This window comes from Danio aesculapii, chromosome 2 (genome assembly GCF_903798145.1).
Source record: "Danio aesculapii chromosome 2, fDanAes4.1, whole genome shotgun sequence".
NCBI classification, from domain to species: domain Eukaryota; kingdom Metazoa; phylum Chordata; class Actinopteri; order Cypriniformes; family Danionidae; genus Danio; species Danio aesculapii.
The window spans coordinates 14981144-14997856 of record NC_079436.1 but is presented as its reverse complement, the minus strand read 5'-3'; the positions used below and the strand labels follow the sequence as shown (position 1 = coordinate 14997856).

Sequence of the window (16713 nt, the reverse complement as noted above, 5' to 3'; positions counted from 1 at the left end):
TATATATAAATTAAAATAGAAACTAATCAGATAACCAGAAGTGAAGGACTCTTAATATATAACATTCTCCGGAAGTACTCTATGAAGCGATTCACCAATCAGCGCGCAGCATTGCGCCTCGCTGCCTTGGTAACAGCAAAAACTTTTGCTTTTTAAATTGACCAATCACGACACGCGTTTCGCACATTTAAACTGGCGTTCATACGTTATCCCCCTTCAGCTGTTCAGATGTGTGTTGAATTCGCATGCTTAACTACGAAACCCCCCACAAAACCTGTACATAAGAGTGTCTGAAACTGAGACGAATTTGCGGAGATATTTCTGCAGTACTTCGGAAAAACGTTGTTGGGTTTGTGGTAAGATGGAATATAAAGTATGTTTTTTTTTTATGCGTTCAGTTCCTGTAATCTGTAGGCAAGTTAATTTAACTGTTAGTTGCATTAATCTGCGTTGACTTATTACGTGATTATTTTTTTTTATAATTTATTTCATAATATGCTAAAGCTTAAATTGACTATTTGTTGCAAATGTTATTTGCTTTAATTTTTCTACATCATAACATTAGCTTCAGTATACTTTTATCACGTTTCGCGTTCCACACATGGTAACGTTACATATTCTCCATTTAATATTTGTACTTTAATAATTCGCCGCTTTCGCCAACAGAGTGACCAAAACTGCAACAGAAATGTCTCAGTTTGGGTTTGAGAACGATATCCACAACGTGCTTCGACTGGATATGCCCATCACCAACGCCCCGATGGCGAGATGGCAGAGGAAAGCCAGCACCTCAAACTCCAGCAGCACTAATTCCCACTCGCCCAACAAGAGCGTCAACAGATCCGTGAGCCTTTCCAAAACCCCCAGTAAAACACCAGGTAATGCTTTCATGTGTCCAGTTTGTGCTCGTATATATATTATATATGCACATCTGTATTTCCCATATAGAAATCTGATACATGAAAGTACATGCAAAAATTACCTACAAAAATGTAATTACCGAAAAAGTTCATTTTTGTATTTCACATATGTAAAATGTCGTATATGCAACATTATTTCGAAATGATGCAAAAATGGCTGCTTGCATATGTTTGACCATTGGAGTTATGGATACATGCTCAATTATATTAGGTATTTATTCATGTATGTATGTATGTATGTACATGTTCAGTAGTCAACATTTGAAAGCATCAAAGTTTTTAAAAATTAGAGAAGGCTGAGCGTTTAATAGTTTCAGAACAATTTTTTTTGTGTAATCTATATGTAAACTTGTATGTAATTTTGCATATATTGCCATATCAAATTTCTATATTGTTTTTAAGCATCCCATGTCCCCAAACAGGGAAAAATGGAAAGACCCAAAACACCCCCTCTAAGGCAGGAGGAGATCGGTACATCCCAACAAGAAATAACAAGCAGTTGGATGTCGCAAGTTTTCTTATTTCTAAAGAGAACGAGCCGGTGGAAGAAAGTGAGCCCTCTACTGCGGTAAGTTTCGGGTGTAACGGTCAAGATTTCGTTTGTTGAGGTTTGTAAATGCATGTATTATGCAGTAGATTTTTCCTTACTTTGCCGATTATTGTCCTGGCAGCCAAATCAGAAGGCTTGGTCGATGTCACTAAATGGATATGACATTGAGGAAGCAAAGATTTTGCATTTGGGAGGAAAACCACTTTACGCCCCAGAGGGTATGGTCATTTTTATCTTATATATTGTATGTATGTATGCATGCATGTGTATTTTTTTATTTTTATTTGTATATATTTTTTGTATTAATAATGGTAACGCTAATCAAGTTTACCTATTTATTTTGTTTTGTTATAATCGCACTACAGTCATACAGTGCTTTTCTTGGACGCTGCTTATCACAGCACAGTGGTGAAAGGGTATGATTTGCTATTGAACAATTTAGAAATTATTTATATATTGAAATCAGCATGTTTGAACTGGATACTGATTTGAAAGGAGCAAATTTCACAGGATCTCAATTGTTGTATCAACATGTTACAGCTTACTATAACATTGTATACAACTGCAATTAGTTTTTGCCTTGACTAAGTTATTGAATAGCCACACATCCTGTTTCAGTTGATCTCGAGCAGCTGTCATAAAGTCAGTATCCTCGTTTAAAATGGGACAAAAAATGTAATGAATCTGTGGCCAAAGCCATGGAATTCATCATAATATACATGACTGAACTACTAATATAATGTTTAGATCTAATTCTCCCTATCACAAGTGGTCTGTGGTAAATGGGCATGTTCTGCATTTGAGTGTTTATAGGACACTGTAGTTTAGAAAAAAACACTTTGCAATGACGTGAACCCAAATAATTTTAACATGTAACTAGGCATGGACCGGTATAAGATTCTGAATGAATGAGAGTCTTGGATAAAAAAAAAATCCTGGTTTCTGTTTTTTGATAACCACTTTAAAAGATGTTCTTTTTAAATTTCTGGTCAACTTAAAAAGGCATCTTTGGATATCTGTGCAGCCATAACGGCTGCCGTTAATAAGTGGTAATAAAAAAAAAAAAAAAAAAAAAGTCATTACTATTTTTTTTTTTTTTTTTTTTTTTTTTTTTTTTTTTTTTTTTTTTAACAGCTAAAAATATATTTCCTTTTGATCCATACATCCACACGTAAAAATGTAAACTTCCTATAAAATAATTTTTTGTAAGACATGTTGTTGTTTATTAACATGTGTTTTGATATCCAAGTAAAATAAAACTTAATTCATACACTTAATCTGGAGTTTCCTTTTAAAAATGTCCTGCCGTTATCAGCGCGAAATGAATCTTGGGATGTTCGAGGCAGCTAAGGATCTACTGGTTGTGTCCTTCAGTACCTGAGAAATAAAGGACTCATTTTGAGGCTGCATTTGAAGGAGCCTTTAAATTTATTTTAAATGACACTGCCTTAGTAGTGCCATGATGACTTTGTGCCCTTCGAATGCATCCTTCGGAGGATGCAGCCTCTGAAATTAGACACGGCTATAGTAAAGCACTGCACTGTTCAGGTCCATAGTTGGTCTATAAGATGTTTGTGTGCAAGTGATTTTGTTATGTTTATTGCCCTAAATGAAGTAGTCTTTAAAAACAAAACAACTACTTGCATATTCCTTAAAACGATATAACAGAATTTTAGCGGTTTTAAAACCGTGACTTTTCTAAACCACGGTAAACATTGAAACTGGTTCTCTCATGCCTACATGTAACACAATTCCTTGGTAATCCTTTTTTTGTCTCCTCTCTCTTCTCAACCTTTTTCTGGAATTAACTAAACTATCTTCCACAGGTTATCAGAATAATTTGAAGGTTCTCTACAGTCAGGTGCCCACACCAGTCTCTGTCAAGAAGAGCCGGTACATTTCCTCTTATCCCGAGCGGATTCTAGATGCCCCTGATATCAGAAATGACTTCTGTAAGCTCATTTTGAAAAGTTACATTTTTGTATATTTGTACGTTTTGTATATTATTAGCCTGTCATGTTTATTGTTCGTGCAGACCTAAACCTTATGGATTGGGGAAGGCAGAACGTGTTGGCAGTTGGTCTTGCTAATCAAGTGTATTTGTGGGATGCCGGTGAAGGAGACATTGTGTTACTGAAGAAAATGGAGGATGATAATGAATATATCTGTTCGGTCTCGTGGAGCAAAGATGGCAATTTCTTGGCTATTGGAACCAGTGACTGTAAAGTTGAGGTAGAGTATAATGCACACATTCCTACTTTAATCGTAAGCACTTTCTTCCCAATTGAAAGTGTCAGTGGAAATTATGAAAATGATAATGAAACTTTCAGCATTAGAAATTACACTTTCATATGTAGATTTTGGTTCTGGCGCATTCAAATAAAGCGGTTAAGATCAGGTTATATATTTGTGGCTGAATTGCAAGACTCAAGTGGTGAAATTTGTCATTTAAAGGTGCCATAGAATGGAATTCTGTGTAAACCTAATAGGGATGCTCATTGACAGTTTAACTGTTAAACGAAAGGATTAATTTGACTGATTGTCATGTTAGACAGATTATTATTATTTTATTTTGTGTTCTATTTTGCTGCATAAATGTGCAAAACATGTAAACTCATGTCTACAGATGTGTTTTACCAAAGTAAAATGAAAAGCGAAAAAGATATTGCTTGACAGACGAGTTGATGGTCTTTCTCCTGGATCTGCTCCATAAATGCCTTCGTTTCTTTGCACATGCAGAGAAAAGCCACAAAACTTACTGAAATAGGCTCCGCTTTGGAAATGGACAATGGCAATGCTATGATGTTGCCTGGGACCTTTGTGTCACACAGTATATGAGTGGAGCGGTCCTCTCTCCCCCTCTTCTGTGCGTGTCTATTTAAAGGCCAGTACACACCAAGCCCACACCAAAACAATTAGCAGACGAAACCCAACTGTGTTGTTGGCTCACATCTGGACCAAAATGCTGAGCATAAACATAAACCGGATGAAAGCTGACTGAAATGAGAGTGTGTGTTCTGTACCTGCCTGGGAGAACGTGTCTCTGCACCTGCAGCTTTGCCTGTGGAGGGCAGTATCAGTTTTCTCCATCACAACAGAAATCTGGAAGTTCCAACACGTGTGTGCAAATCGTAAACACAAAGCAATGTTCAGTACCATTATCACAGCAATTGTCACTCACCACATGGGGATTCACTCCTGCAAATATGTCTGAAATGAGAAATGTAGTGAAATTACAGCTAACCTGTTTCTTTTTGACTTGAATTGTTTACTTGCTACGTCACTTCACTACATCACACTCGCGCTATAATTCATTGCTGAATAACTAATCCGATTGCTCGCTTCAGTCAATGGCCTCACGTCAACATGCTGTGATAACCCGACATGTGGAACAAAACAAACTAACTGGACTGACCGACTAAAGCCTAACAGCCAACCATTGGCTTGGTGCATCTCGGGCTAAAGTCTGAATTATGCTTCTGCATCGAATGATTGCCATAGCTCACAGCGCGTGCCTTGCGTTTAGTCGTGCATCTATACTTCTGCATTCGTTTTGTGTTGCTCTGCAATAAACCTTCGGAAATGCTGACTGGCAGAAGGGCTTATGAATTTGTTCCTTTTGTGTTGGGTTTCTTTGATGGCTTTATTTATGCCAGAATTACCTGTAATCCAAACTTATCATACAAGTAGCTCGAAGTCGTTCATTCAGAGGCGGGAGCTGGCAAGCATGCAAATATTTAAATCAAAGTGAACCCAAACAAAACGGTCTATCTGGAGCTGCACCACGGGACTCGATGCTTGTTAAATGCTCGCCCTCTTCCGTCATTCTTGTCACCACTACCAGGCCGACCAATCACAGCTTTTGCTACGCGTCACAAAAATTAAAGAAATGAATGGTCTTGGTCTGACCAAAGAGATTAGATATGGCTGATGCTGTAATCTTAAATGCCAGGTCAAATCTTCTGGAAAATTTACCTTTTTTATTTATTTTATTATTTATTTAATCGCTGTTTGTGAATCTGTCAATCTTGTAAGGCTGATTTAGTAAATGAGACTAAATATCATTATATTGCAGTCTTTGATGCTGAATTTCTCAAGTTTGCCACTTTTTTTACTTTTTTATTATTTTTTTTATTTTATTTTTTTGGTAGTTATGGGATGTTCAGTACCAAAAGCGTCTCCGCAGCATGGATGGTCATTCGGCAAGGGTAGGCTGCCTGAGTTGGAATGATCACATCTTGTCCAGGTAAGAGCATAACCTCAGACTGGCTATACTGATCATTTAGAGTGTTAAACAAAATTTGTTCTCTCCAGTGGCTCCAGGTCTGGATTGATTCATCAGCATGATGTTCGGGTAGCAGACCACCACATTTTTACCTTCGGCGGGCATACTCAGGAAGTCTGTGGCCTTACCTGGTCTCCAGATGGGAGATATTTAGCTAGTGGTGGTAATGATAACATGGTGTACATCTGGCCAATGACAACAGGCTCAGAAAATCAAGCCATCCATGCGCTCAGTGAACACCAGGGGGCAGTCAAGGTAATCTTAATTTGGCCAGATGTGGCCCTGAATTTTTACCACTGATCTTTCATTGTAAGATTTTTAACTGTCTTTTTTTTTTTTTTTTTTTTTTTTTTTTTTGGACCTTTTCAAGGCTTTGGCATGGTGTCCTTGGCAGCCTAACATTCTTGCATCAGGAGGGGGCACCAGTGATCGTCATATTCGCATCTGGAATGCGTGCAGTGGCTCTTGTATCAGCTCCTTAGATACTTGTTCACAGGTAGGCTCACCAACTGTTTTATGTAAAACCTTTGGCTCAGTACTTGTAGTGGAATGGTTGCTAAGTCGCAGGTGAATGGCTGTAGCATATATTAAAGAGTCATGAAATCCCCCTCTTTTAGTTCGTCTACCTCCACTTTTTTTTTTTTTTTTTTTTTTTTTTCTACGATGGGCATGGAGCATTGCAACAGAAGGGAGGGCATACTTGGCAAAGTAAACGTAAAGTCCGTACGTGACAGTAAAATAAGCAGTCTGTCCTTTTAAAAGTAATTCAATGCCCCATTACATGTTATCAAAGTCACTTTAAGGCAGTTCATTTCACCTGGCAGCCATCTTTGAAACTCCTTTCGGGCATTGTCTGAATGGGGAAATGTTAAATTTTCCAATACTGTTTGTCAAGCTTACGATTACATATTTGGAATCACCAATAAAATTAAACCACAACTGTCTCAATTTAATTTTTAAACGTTCAAATCAAACTCAATTGGCATTTTTTTTTCAGGTTGCCCAAGCTAATGCACATGTGTGCTCTAAAGAAACACGACACCAACCTCATTTATGGCCATGTTACTTTTGACCGTATTATCTAGAGGATTCAAATGTGCCAACAGATCGCACTGGTCTTCTGAAGTAATTTACAACTTCGTCTTGATGCTAAATATCCTCTAGAAATAACAGTGACTTTGTTTACAACTTTGTGGGGTGTTTGAGTAGTTGCTGTCATGTGATGTGTGTTTCACAGGACAGACTGCACCTCTCTCCCCTGGAGAAGACTGATATTATTCTTTTCATAGAGCATGCATGCATACATAAACAATTTTTTTTTATATATCACGGTAAAGGTACACTTTTTATATAAAAACTAGAAATGTGTATAGAACTATAAATATTTCTAAATAATTATGCATAATCTCATAGCATCACCAGGAAAGATATGCAACAAACCCAAGCTAATCTACCACTGAAACAAAACCTTACAACCCTTCATAAACTACTGTGTGCCATGCACTGTGTCTCACAGTTTAGCAGGTCTAATTAAGAAGCAGGATGAGAACTCCGTTAGTGAATGAAACGCGTGTAATCACTACGTCACCAATAATTTTTTTTTATTTTTTATCTTGGCCCCAATGATTTATTTTTATTTATTTTTTTAAACTAAGATGAAATTACCAGACAAAGCTCAATTATCCAGTTTTCCCCCACAATTAAACCTAACAGGTGCTGAAAAGTAAGCAGCTCAACTAATCGTAATCAAGAACCAGACCTATTAAATTTCCTCTTTTTTTTTTTTTTTTTTTTTCCTTGTTTATACTGTTTGTGATCCATGCAAGAGTATAACAGTCTGCATGCATGCTGTTTTCACTTGGGCTTTCACTTATTGCATGAGTTACTGGCGCCATCTAGAGGTGGTATAGAGTTCTGACCTGCGTAGTATTAAAGGCCATGAAACACCCCGTCTCAGCAGGGTGTTCTGTGTTCAGCTCTGTTTAGGTGGGAGCGTCGGGGGAAGGAATAAGGGAAGGTTTTGCATAAAAATGGGAGTTTCTGTTTGCACATGCTTATTTTTAAAAGAGGCAAAACAAACACGGATGCAGGGGAGAAAGACATTGACCATGTTTACATGGACAACAGTAATCAAATTATTTTGCCAAATGATACATTTTTCGTCTTCAACTGCTGTTTGGAACTTTCATTCAGGAACATTTCGTGCATGCCCCCCACGTGACAAACGAGATGTTGTATGCAATGAACTGCTGAAAGTGTAATTTTAATGGAATGTTTGATACCGCACAGTGAATGGGAGGAAAAAAAAAAACCTCCGCATTTCTCTGTAACTTGGCTTTCTGACGCTACCTTCTGAGAGCATCCATGTATAGACCATCCTTTCACAAAATGCAGCAAATCCTACACGACGATAATAGTTTGATTTAAGGTGTTTACATTAAGAGAGCAGCATTTACAGAGGATCTTTGTCTATAATATTTTACTGTAATATCTCAGTGATGTTAACTTGGTAACTAAATCATTTTGACTAAGGTATGTCTTTTTAAAAACTGAAAGTGTACTGGTGATGATACGATCTAACTTTGCCATCTGAATCAACAAACAAAAGAACACCCATCACACACTGACCAAATCTGTAGAGACTGGACAATCAACACTGGAGCAGTGTCACTTTTTATTTATTTTTTTTAATGGAGACTTGTGGCAAATCCGAATTTCACCATTTTCAGATGCGATAAGCTCTCGGGTAAAAATATACCTTACAAATTTCTGTCGCGTGCATTGTAATCCACACGCGAGTCCAGCTGCGTGCTCATAGTGGGAAATGAAAACAAAAAGCAGCACATTGTCTCAATTCTTGTTCTTCCACTTGTTTTGGCAACACAACGTGGTGTCTCTCTGCTGTCTGAACACTGTAACCGGTAAAAACTTTCTTCGAAGCTATCATGCATATTAATGGAGTTGCACCTCATTTACAGTTTGAACCAAGTCTTTCTCATTAATTAATGCTGCACACTCCGAAACGTCACGATGTACTGTCAGGTAGAGACATCCACTCTTACACTGGATTACATGCAAGGATCTCATTGCCGTGACGCAGCTTCAAATATTAGTTTAGTTTAAAGCCGGAAGAACAAATTTGCTCAAATTAACGCAAAAACCAATTTTCACTTTTTTGTGAAATGTGTCCTGATAGTGTTTTAAGCAGCGTAGAACACTGTCAACGTCTCAATATACATATATAACCCCTTAAAGGGTCACAAAACACAAAGTAAGCCTCCTTCCACACAAAACATTTCATTAGGATGTGAAATTCTTTTTAAACTATTAGAAAAGATTTTTTTTATACTGAAACAATTTGTACGATTTTAAATCGTATCCCCAGAAATAATTTAAAGTTAATTATTGTATATTGGGCTGAAAAAAATCCTATCCTCTAATGTTGTTTATTCATTTTCTTATTTGATTATGAAGTTATGTAATGGTTATCCACATTTAATCTTGCCATAAAATAGCCATAAGTTGCTGATGCTTCAAAAAAAAAAATAGTATAATGATAATTTTATTCTGTAGACTATTGGAAAAACACAATAGCTTAAAAAGGCTAATAATTTTGACCTTATGTTTTTTTTTTTTTTTTTTTTTTTTTTTAAATAAAAACTGCTTTTTATTCTAGCTGAATAAAACAAAAGACTTTCTCCAGAATAAAAAAATATTATCAGACATGCTGTGTAAACTTCCTTGCTCCGTTAAACACCATTTGGGAAATATTGTAATATATTAATAATAAAAAAAAAAGGGGGCTAATAATTCTGACTTCAATAAAATTGTCAAGACACTATACATACAGTTGAAGTATCTCAAATGGAGAGGTTTCATACACATGCAAATAGTGAGCAACATGCTTGTGACGCACATGTGATGTAACATGCTCACTTTTTCAGGCACACCTACAATGTAGAGTTGAAAACCATTATTTTTCAGAATACCACAAGTGCACTGCGGGTCATGACAAGAACCAACCAGCTTCATATGGATAATACATTTCAGTTAGACCTGTAAATTATTTACCTCAAATGCAGAGCCCAAACACTGGTTCAATTTCTCCATAAAACTTGTATCAGAACTGCAGCAAGAGTGTTGTCGGTGTTTGATTCCTCAGTGTGGTTAGTGGTTGCACCGAATCGCATTAAATCACATTATTGGTCTTCTCACTAGCAGGTAAAATCGATTATCTATAACCAGTTGTCTTTTTCATCATGGTACAGGGTCATGTAAATGTTTGTCTTTCCTTTCAGGTTTCTTCTCTTGTTTTTGCACCAAATTACAAAGAGTTGGTGTCTGGCCATGGCTTTGCACATGACAAGGTTGTCATCTGGAAATACCCCTCATTCGCCAAAGTTACAGAGCACGAAGGCAAGTTTGACAATCTACTTCTATATATGGGACCTATTATGCAAAATCACTTTTATAAGGGGTTTAAACAGTTGTGTGGCTATGTCATCAGAGGGGGAGAGTCCACCTGTTAGTCACTATATCTCTCCCTCATTAGCATAGAATGTTAGTTTTGGTTTATAATCTGCCACTATTCTGACCCAAAGGCATTTGTAACCTGGCCCTCTTTTGAAAAGAGAACTGGGAGCACACTCTCATTTGATATTAAAGTGACAGTCACCAAAATGGCACCATTAGGATCAACGCTAAAAAGGGACAGTTTCAAAGAGTTATTTGAGGGGCATTTTGAGCTAAAACTTCACATACACGCTCTAGGAACATCAGACTTTTCATGTCTTTTTAAAAAGGGCATAATAGATCACCACCTTTAAGTTGCTTTTTATTCATCTTAAATATTGTGAAATTAGGAGAGGGTTTCTTTTAATTCCCAACCTTTTCCAATTACTTCTCAGGACATGAAGCCAGAATCCTCAATTTGGCACTCAGTCCAGACGGTTCAACGCTGGCTTCTATTGCAGCTGACGAAACCATCAGACTTTGGAAGTGTTTTGAAAAGGAAAAGGATGCTGCCAAGAAACCCAAGCAGGCTAGCGGCAGGATCGTTCAACAAAGTATCCGATAATTATGAAACACTCATTTTTAATGCCTCCAGCAAACAGCAGTTGGGTATGGTTCTTTTGAACACTGCCAAATGTTCATTAGAAACTCCCCTTTTGATTTGGGTTTTCTAGGACTTGTTCATGAACGCTGTGCCGTCAAGCTCTACACTAGGTTTTATTGGATGCCTTTCTTGTTTGCGTTTTCGGAGGCGTAATGTTTTTAAAGGGATGAGCACGGCTGCTAAATGGAATTGTTAGAACACCATGTTCTTTGGATGCTAAACCTTTTAGTGACTTTCATACTGAGTTTTTGCATATTTAACCATAAGCAATCCCTAAATTATGTATTTAATGTAAGTTTTGCAAATAAAGTTTAAGAGTAATTGCGTCTGTCTTTTGAAATGCATCTTGTTAATTGCCTTTTGGTGTTATGATTTATTAGTGGTTTAAACTTGTAACCAAATCACATGTTTTAAAGCTTTTTAAGTGCAATGTTTGCTATGCTGACAGATTGTTGAATTAAATACCACAAAGTCTTTTGTTGTCAATGTGTGGTCAGTTTAAATTCATGAGGAGAAGGAATGAATAATTGATTCTACGCACAGTTGTTGGTTTTTTTTTTTTTTTTTTTTTTTTTTTTTTTTTTTTTTCCCCCAAGCCAGTGATTAACTTTTTTTATTCACAGCATGTCTGATGATTTATTTTTTTTGCTTCTGGAGAAAGTCATGTGTTTTATTTCAGCTAGAATGAAAGCAGTTTTAATTTTTTTTTTTTTTTTTTTAACTGCATTTTAAGGTCAAAATTATTAACCCCTTTAAGCTATATTTTTGTTTCAATAGTCTATAGAACAAACCATCGTTATACAATAACTTGCCTAGTTACTCTAACCTGCCTAGATAAGCCTTTAAATGTCACTTTAAGCTGTGTAGAAGTGTCTTTAAAATATCTAGTCAAATATTATTTACTGTCATCATGGCAAAGATCAAATAAATCAGTTATTAGAAATGAGTTATTAAAACTTGTTTAGAATTGTGTTGAGAATCTTCTCTCCGTTAAACAGAAATAGAGGAAAATAATTCGGGGGCGCTAATAATTCTGACTTTATCTGTGTATGTGTGTGTGTATATATATGTATATATGCAGATAGATAGATAGATAGATAGATAGATAGATATATATATATATATATATATATATATATATATATATATATATATATATATTTTTTTTTTTTTATTCCTGAGATAGTTTTATTTAAAAAATGTCAAGGTGTGAACATATAGACTTAAAGTCTACATGAACTGGAAACTATGACTGTGCTGCTTTCTATTTACTTTTTTCGTCTTGGTATAGTGTGATGCACATCCTAGAGAGAACATGAATTGAACTGGGCGTGGCTTGTTTATTCCTACTGCAAGCTGATTGGATGTAGTAAAGTAGGCATTTCAGTCAAAGTTTGGGAAAAAGGATTCAGGAGAATTATTACAACTTAACACACATTCTCTCCATTTCTGTTTGATGTCAACTATCATATGGTGGAGCGTGGTGAAGAATGTTGAAGGTCTCATGAAATTAAAGTCTTTAGATGTTAGTATCATTATTAATCGTATTTAGGATATTTTAAAGCTAGTGTGCTCTAAAACAGTGACAAAATTCACGTTTAGACGATATAAAACTGATATAAACATGTAAAGCTTGTAGTTTTAGTTCACTTCTGCCTGAGTTTTTTTTTTTCTTTTTTGTTTTTATCAGTAATGCTTGAACTGTAACAGAAAGTTATTAATACTTTTCAGAATTACACAAAACACTGAGGTAACAATCAATTTGCATACATTCACAATCTTTCCATCCTCAAAAATACAACATATATAAATAAAAAATGAACAAAAAATCAATGCTAAAGAAATTAAGTAGCAGGGGAGTTAAAGTTCTCAAAATATGAAACCAAAATCCTCTAATTATCAATATATTGCTACTTGGCTTTTACATCTCTCTTGATGTCTTCAAATATATCACAAATTCTTCTTTAAACATCACTAGTCTTGGGGGAATTTTGAAAAATGTACATTTATGAATATAGAATTTTAATAACATCAAATTATTCATTATATAAGATATCTTTTTATCCTTAAGTATTAGGCCAAACTTAATAATTTCCCATGAGAAGAGATAAGAAGATCTTTTCTGTTGTCTCCAAACTACTTCCGCCTAAGTGGATTAATGGTTTTATTCATGTCAACACACTACAGTTTCTCATCCCATCATAATCAATCAAATGTTCTAGTATCTGATATGCTCCGGCCCATCGAAAAATTCGAAAATTCAGATTTTTATTGGCTATTCTATTGTTATGTTTCACTCTTGCATTAGTATTTATTGTCAACTCTAGGTTCTACCTAACTGCAACTACTAAAGAAGTGGGGATAAATATAGTGGAGTTCCCATCTGATATGTAAGATTTGGATAACCATTTCATGTGACAAAAATAATTGATTGCACATCATTATATTGGATATACTATTATCGGGATAATGATACTTTTTCAATATATTGTGCAGCCCTAGTCTGAATGGTAAGTGGTAGGTTCTCCTAACATAGGGGAGAGCAGGGATGAAGTTGATTTTCTTGAAGCTCTGACAACATTTGCTTTCCAGGCTAGAACAGCATATTCAGCATGCACCCCTTGATGGAGCTGCCAAATATCATGTGAGTTTGGGACTGTGTCCCGCGGTTAGGTACAAATTTCAGTTAAATGCAGAAAGTAAAATATTGTACCAGTTCTTTTTTTCATATAGGTTTCATAGTTGTGTTTTCTTTTCATGTGTCAAAATAATATCAATCTACAGGTTATTTAGTGCAATAACACATCCTTAAGTTTGCAATGTCTGAGTTTTACAGTTTAAAAGTAAATCGGGTTTAAATGGCAAGAGTTCATGTGGGGATGAAAGTTTTTTATGTCCCACTGCTAATAGCCATGCCTTATTTTTCACTTCCACATGAGAGTTTTTAGTGTTTTGATTCATATGTTGTATAAAATAATGCATAAAATATTCCATTTGATGAAATTTAAATTGAAAATGCAGTTTAATATACAATAAAGGACAAAAAGATGTTAGCCATTAACAAAGTCAGAGTCAGGTATATTTAAAATAAACAAGATTAAAGAGTAAATCTAGCAAATATTTCACTTTAAGAGGAGTTGTTCTACACTAATACAAAATAAAACCCTTCTATTTCTTATTGGAACAACCTTCAATGATATTACATGGTCATGCATGTGGTCACTCCACCAGAATTTTTTTTTACAAATAAAATGAAAGAAATATCTTTCAAAATTATTCGCAGATTTTATCCAGTTAAACAATTTTTTACAGAAATTCAAAAATGACACTGACGTCTCTTGCTCTTTATGTGAGTCTGTTACTCACTTGTTTTGGGAATGCCCCATTGTACAATTATTCACATCAGACCAGAAAGATTTATGTTGACTTTCTTTTAAGCTATAGACATATCATTTGGGCTTTTACATTAAAGAAAAACAATTCCTTAAATCAAGTTTTTTATAAAGCTCATATTATTTATTGGAATTTTTTATACATAAATGTAAATATACTCAATGTAAACTCAATTTTGTATTTTTTAAACGAGAATTGGAACTGTACTTGAAAACCATTACAGAGTGTCATAACAAGAAAGCAGTTCCAATTTATAAAATGTGTGTTTTATTTTAAATTCTGCATTATTTTGTATTATTTTTTTCATGTGCTTTCTCTTGTTTTTTTGTTTCTTCTTTTTCTTTCTCATTGTCTTATTTGCTTTACCATTATTATATTTCTTTAAAATTGTCACATTTCTCTTGTTGCAAAAAAGTTATATTTGTATTTGTATTCTATTTGTTGTTATTGTAATAATAATAAAAAATACAACTAAATAAGACCTGTTTCCCAGTGATGGGTTGTGGCTGGAAAGGCATTCGCAGCATAAAACATATGCTGGATAAGTTTGCGGTTCATTCCACTGTGGTGACCCCAGATTAATCAAAGGACTAAGTCGAAAAGAAAACGAACGAATGAATGAAAATAAGACCTGATTTTGATGGAGCACTCTTGTAAGTCAGTAAACACAGAAAAAATATATTTCTGCTAAAAACATTATCTTTTAGAATTCATTTTTTAAAGAAAAGTGGTACCTTTGTCCCCTGTTGTGGTTTGAAACCACAAAATACTGTTTCTAGAACATTACTTATTGGTAAATAAATGAAAAGCTAGACCACGTTGAAGTCTTTGGTGCTAAAGAAACACAATTTGGGTGTTTCCCATGGAATATTTTAGATCTTATTTATTAACTAGCAAATCCAAATGAATCCATATGATGGTGCTCGGATGATTTTATTAATTTAGCAATAATTAAAAACAACATGGTTTGGACAGAGCTGATTATTGAGGTTGGTCAACTCATCCTTTATAATGCTTCTACTACACTGGATCCCAGTACTGCTGGACAATTACAGTCTGGAAACCAGTAAATAACATTTCATAGTTGTTAACAGGAAGTTCAAAACTGAACTCTTTGGCTTTCTTTTGTCAAAACTAAACATTTCACTGGCTTTTTCCTTCTTCTACACAAAAGACAAAGTCCAACACATTGGCATGAATGCTCTTAACTTTCAAAACTAAATAAAACGTATAAAATATTGATCTCTCTTTTTCTCTCTCTCGCGATGTATCTTGATTAAAGTAGGTCAGATGGGTAAACATTTGAAAAAATTAGTAACTTATAAATTAGCAGTCGATAAGACAAGGATATAAAAACCAAGTACACAAAGACCAGTACGTTATTATCAATGACTCATGGAAATGGTGAGCTGATGTGCTGTCTTTATCATCCAATCAAAAATGTTTGATGTTTAGTGTAACTGACTGACAAAAGAAGCAGAATGTGTGAAAGATTTGCCTTGAATTTTACATTAAGTCCTCACATAACAATTTCACGATTGCAAGTTTCCATGAATATATTTTCTGTTTTGTCGTGTTTTTCTGCAGACTGTCATTCTTTCTAAAATATTTGTAGGGATCCGTCTTGGTTTCTCATTGAATTCATTGCTCTGTGACATTACACCAGATTTAATTTGATATCTCTGAAAAACCTCAGAAATTTCTATTACCTTATGTTCCTTTTTTATAAAGTGGTCAGAAAATTTCTGCGAAGAATCATGTTGCTTGAAGCTGCAACGCAATTTATGATAAGTATCTCTATTTGTTTTTTTGTTTGGCACACAAAAGTGTTTTCAGAGCTTCGTATGATTACTGTTGAACTACTGAAGTCAGTGTTTTTGTTTCTTTTTCTGGATGTCTTGGGACCAGAAATGGAGGATGAGGGAGGTCTCAGATTTCCTCTAAAATATCCTAATTTGTGTTCCAAAGATGAAGACAAAATAAGAGTAATTAATGACGGAATTTTCATATTTGGATGAATGAACCCTTTAAGACTGGAACGCACCTTAAATGTGACATTTTGGATTGTCTCAATTGAGTGGTTGTGTTGAAAATGTACTCACCCTGAAGTAGTCTGAGTTTTTTCAGTTAAATACAAAAAAAGATAATTTGAAGAAGGCTGAAAACCTTAATCTGTTCAATCGTCTCTTCAAATTCAAAACAAAAAAAAGAAACAACTCTGTTTTTCCATTATGTTTCCTGAAATAAAAGGAAAACATGAAGAATGACTCTTTATATAACTAGGGTAATTATGTTAACTAGGCAGGTTAGGGTAATTAGGCAAGTTTTTGTATGGTTTAACAATCGATGGTTTGCCCTGTAGACTATCGGAAAAAATAGGGGCTAATAATTTTGACCTTAAAATGTTATTTTTTTTAAATTAAAAACTGCTTTTATTCTAGCCAAAATA

General features: G+C 35.0%; 1 protein-coding gene across 1 annotated transcript; it reads left to right on the top strand.

Moving 5' to 3' along the window:
• Nucleotides 1-213: 213 nt before the first annotated feature.
• On the top strand, nucleotides 214-11211 carry cdc20 (cell division cycle 20 homolog). The gene is made up of 11 exons (XM_056466122.1): nucleotides 214-356; nucleotides 667-878; nucleotides 1343-1488; nucleotides 1592-1688; nucleotides 3297-3422; nucleotides 3506-3702; nucleotides 5622-5716; nucleotides 5785-6010; nucleotides 6126-6251; nucleotides 10054-10171; nucleotides 10663-11211. Exons 2-11 carry the CDS (start codon nucleotides 689-691, stop codon nucleotides 10830-10832), a joined length of 1491 nt encoding a protein of 496 aa, XP_056322097.1. The 5' UTR covers nucleotides 214-356; nucleotides 667-688; the 3' UTR covers nucleotides 10833-11211.
• Nucleotides 11212-16713: the final 5502 nt, after the last annotated feature.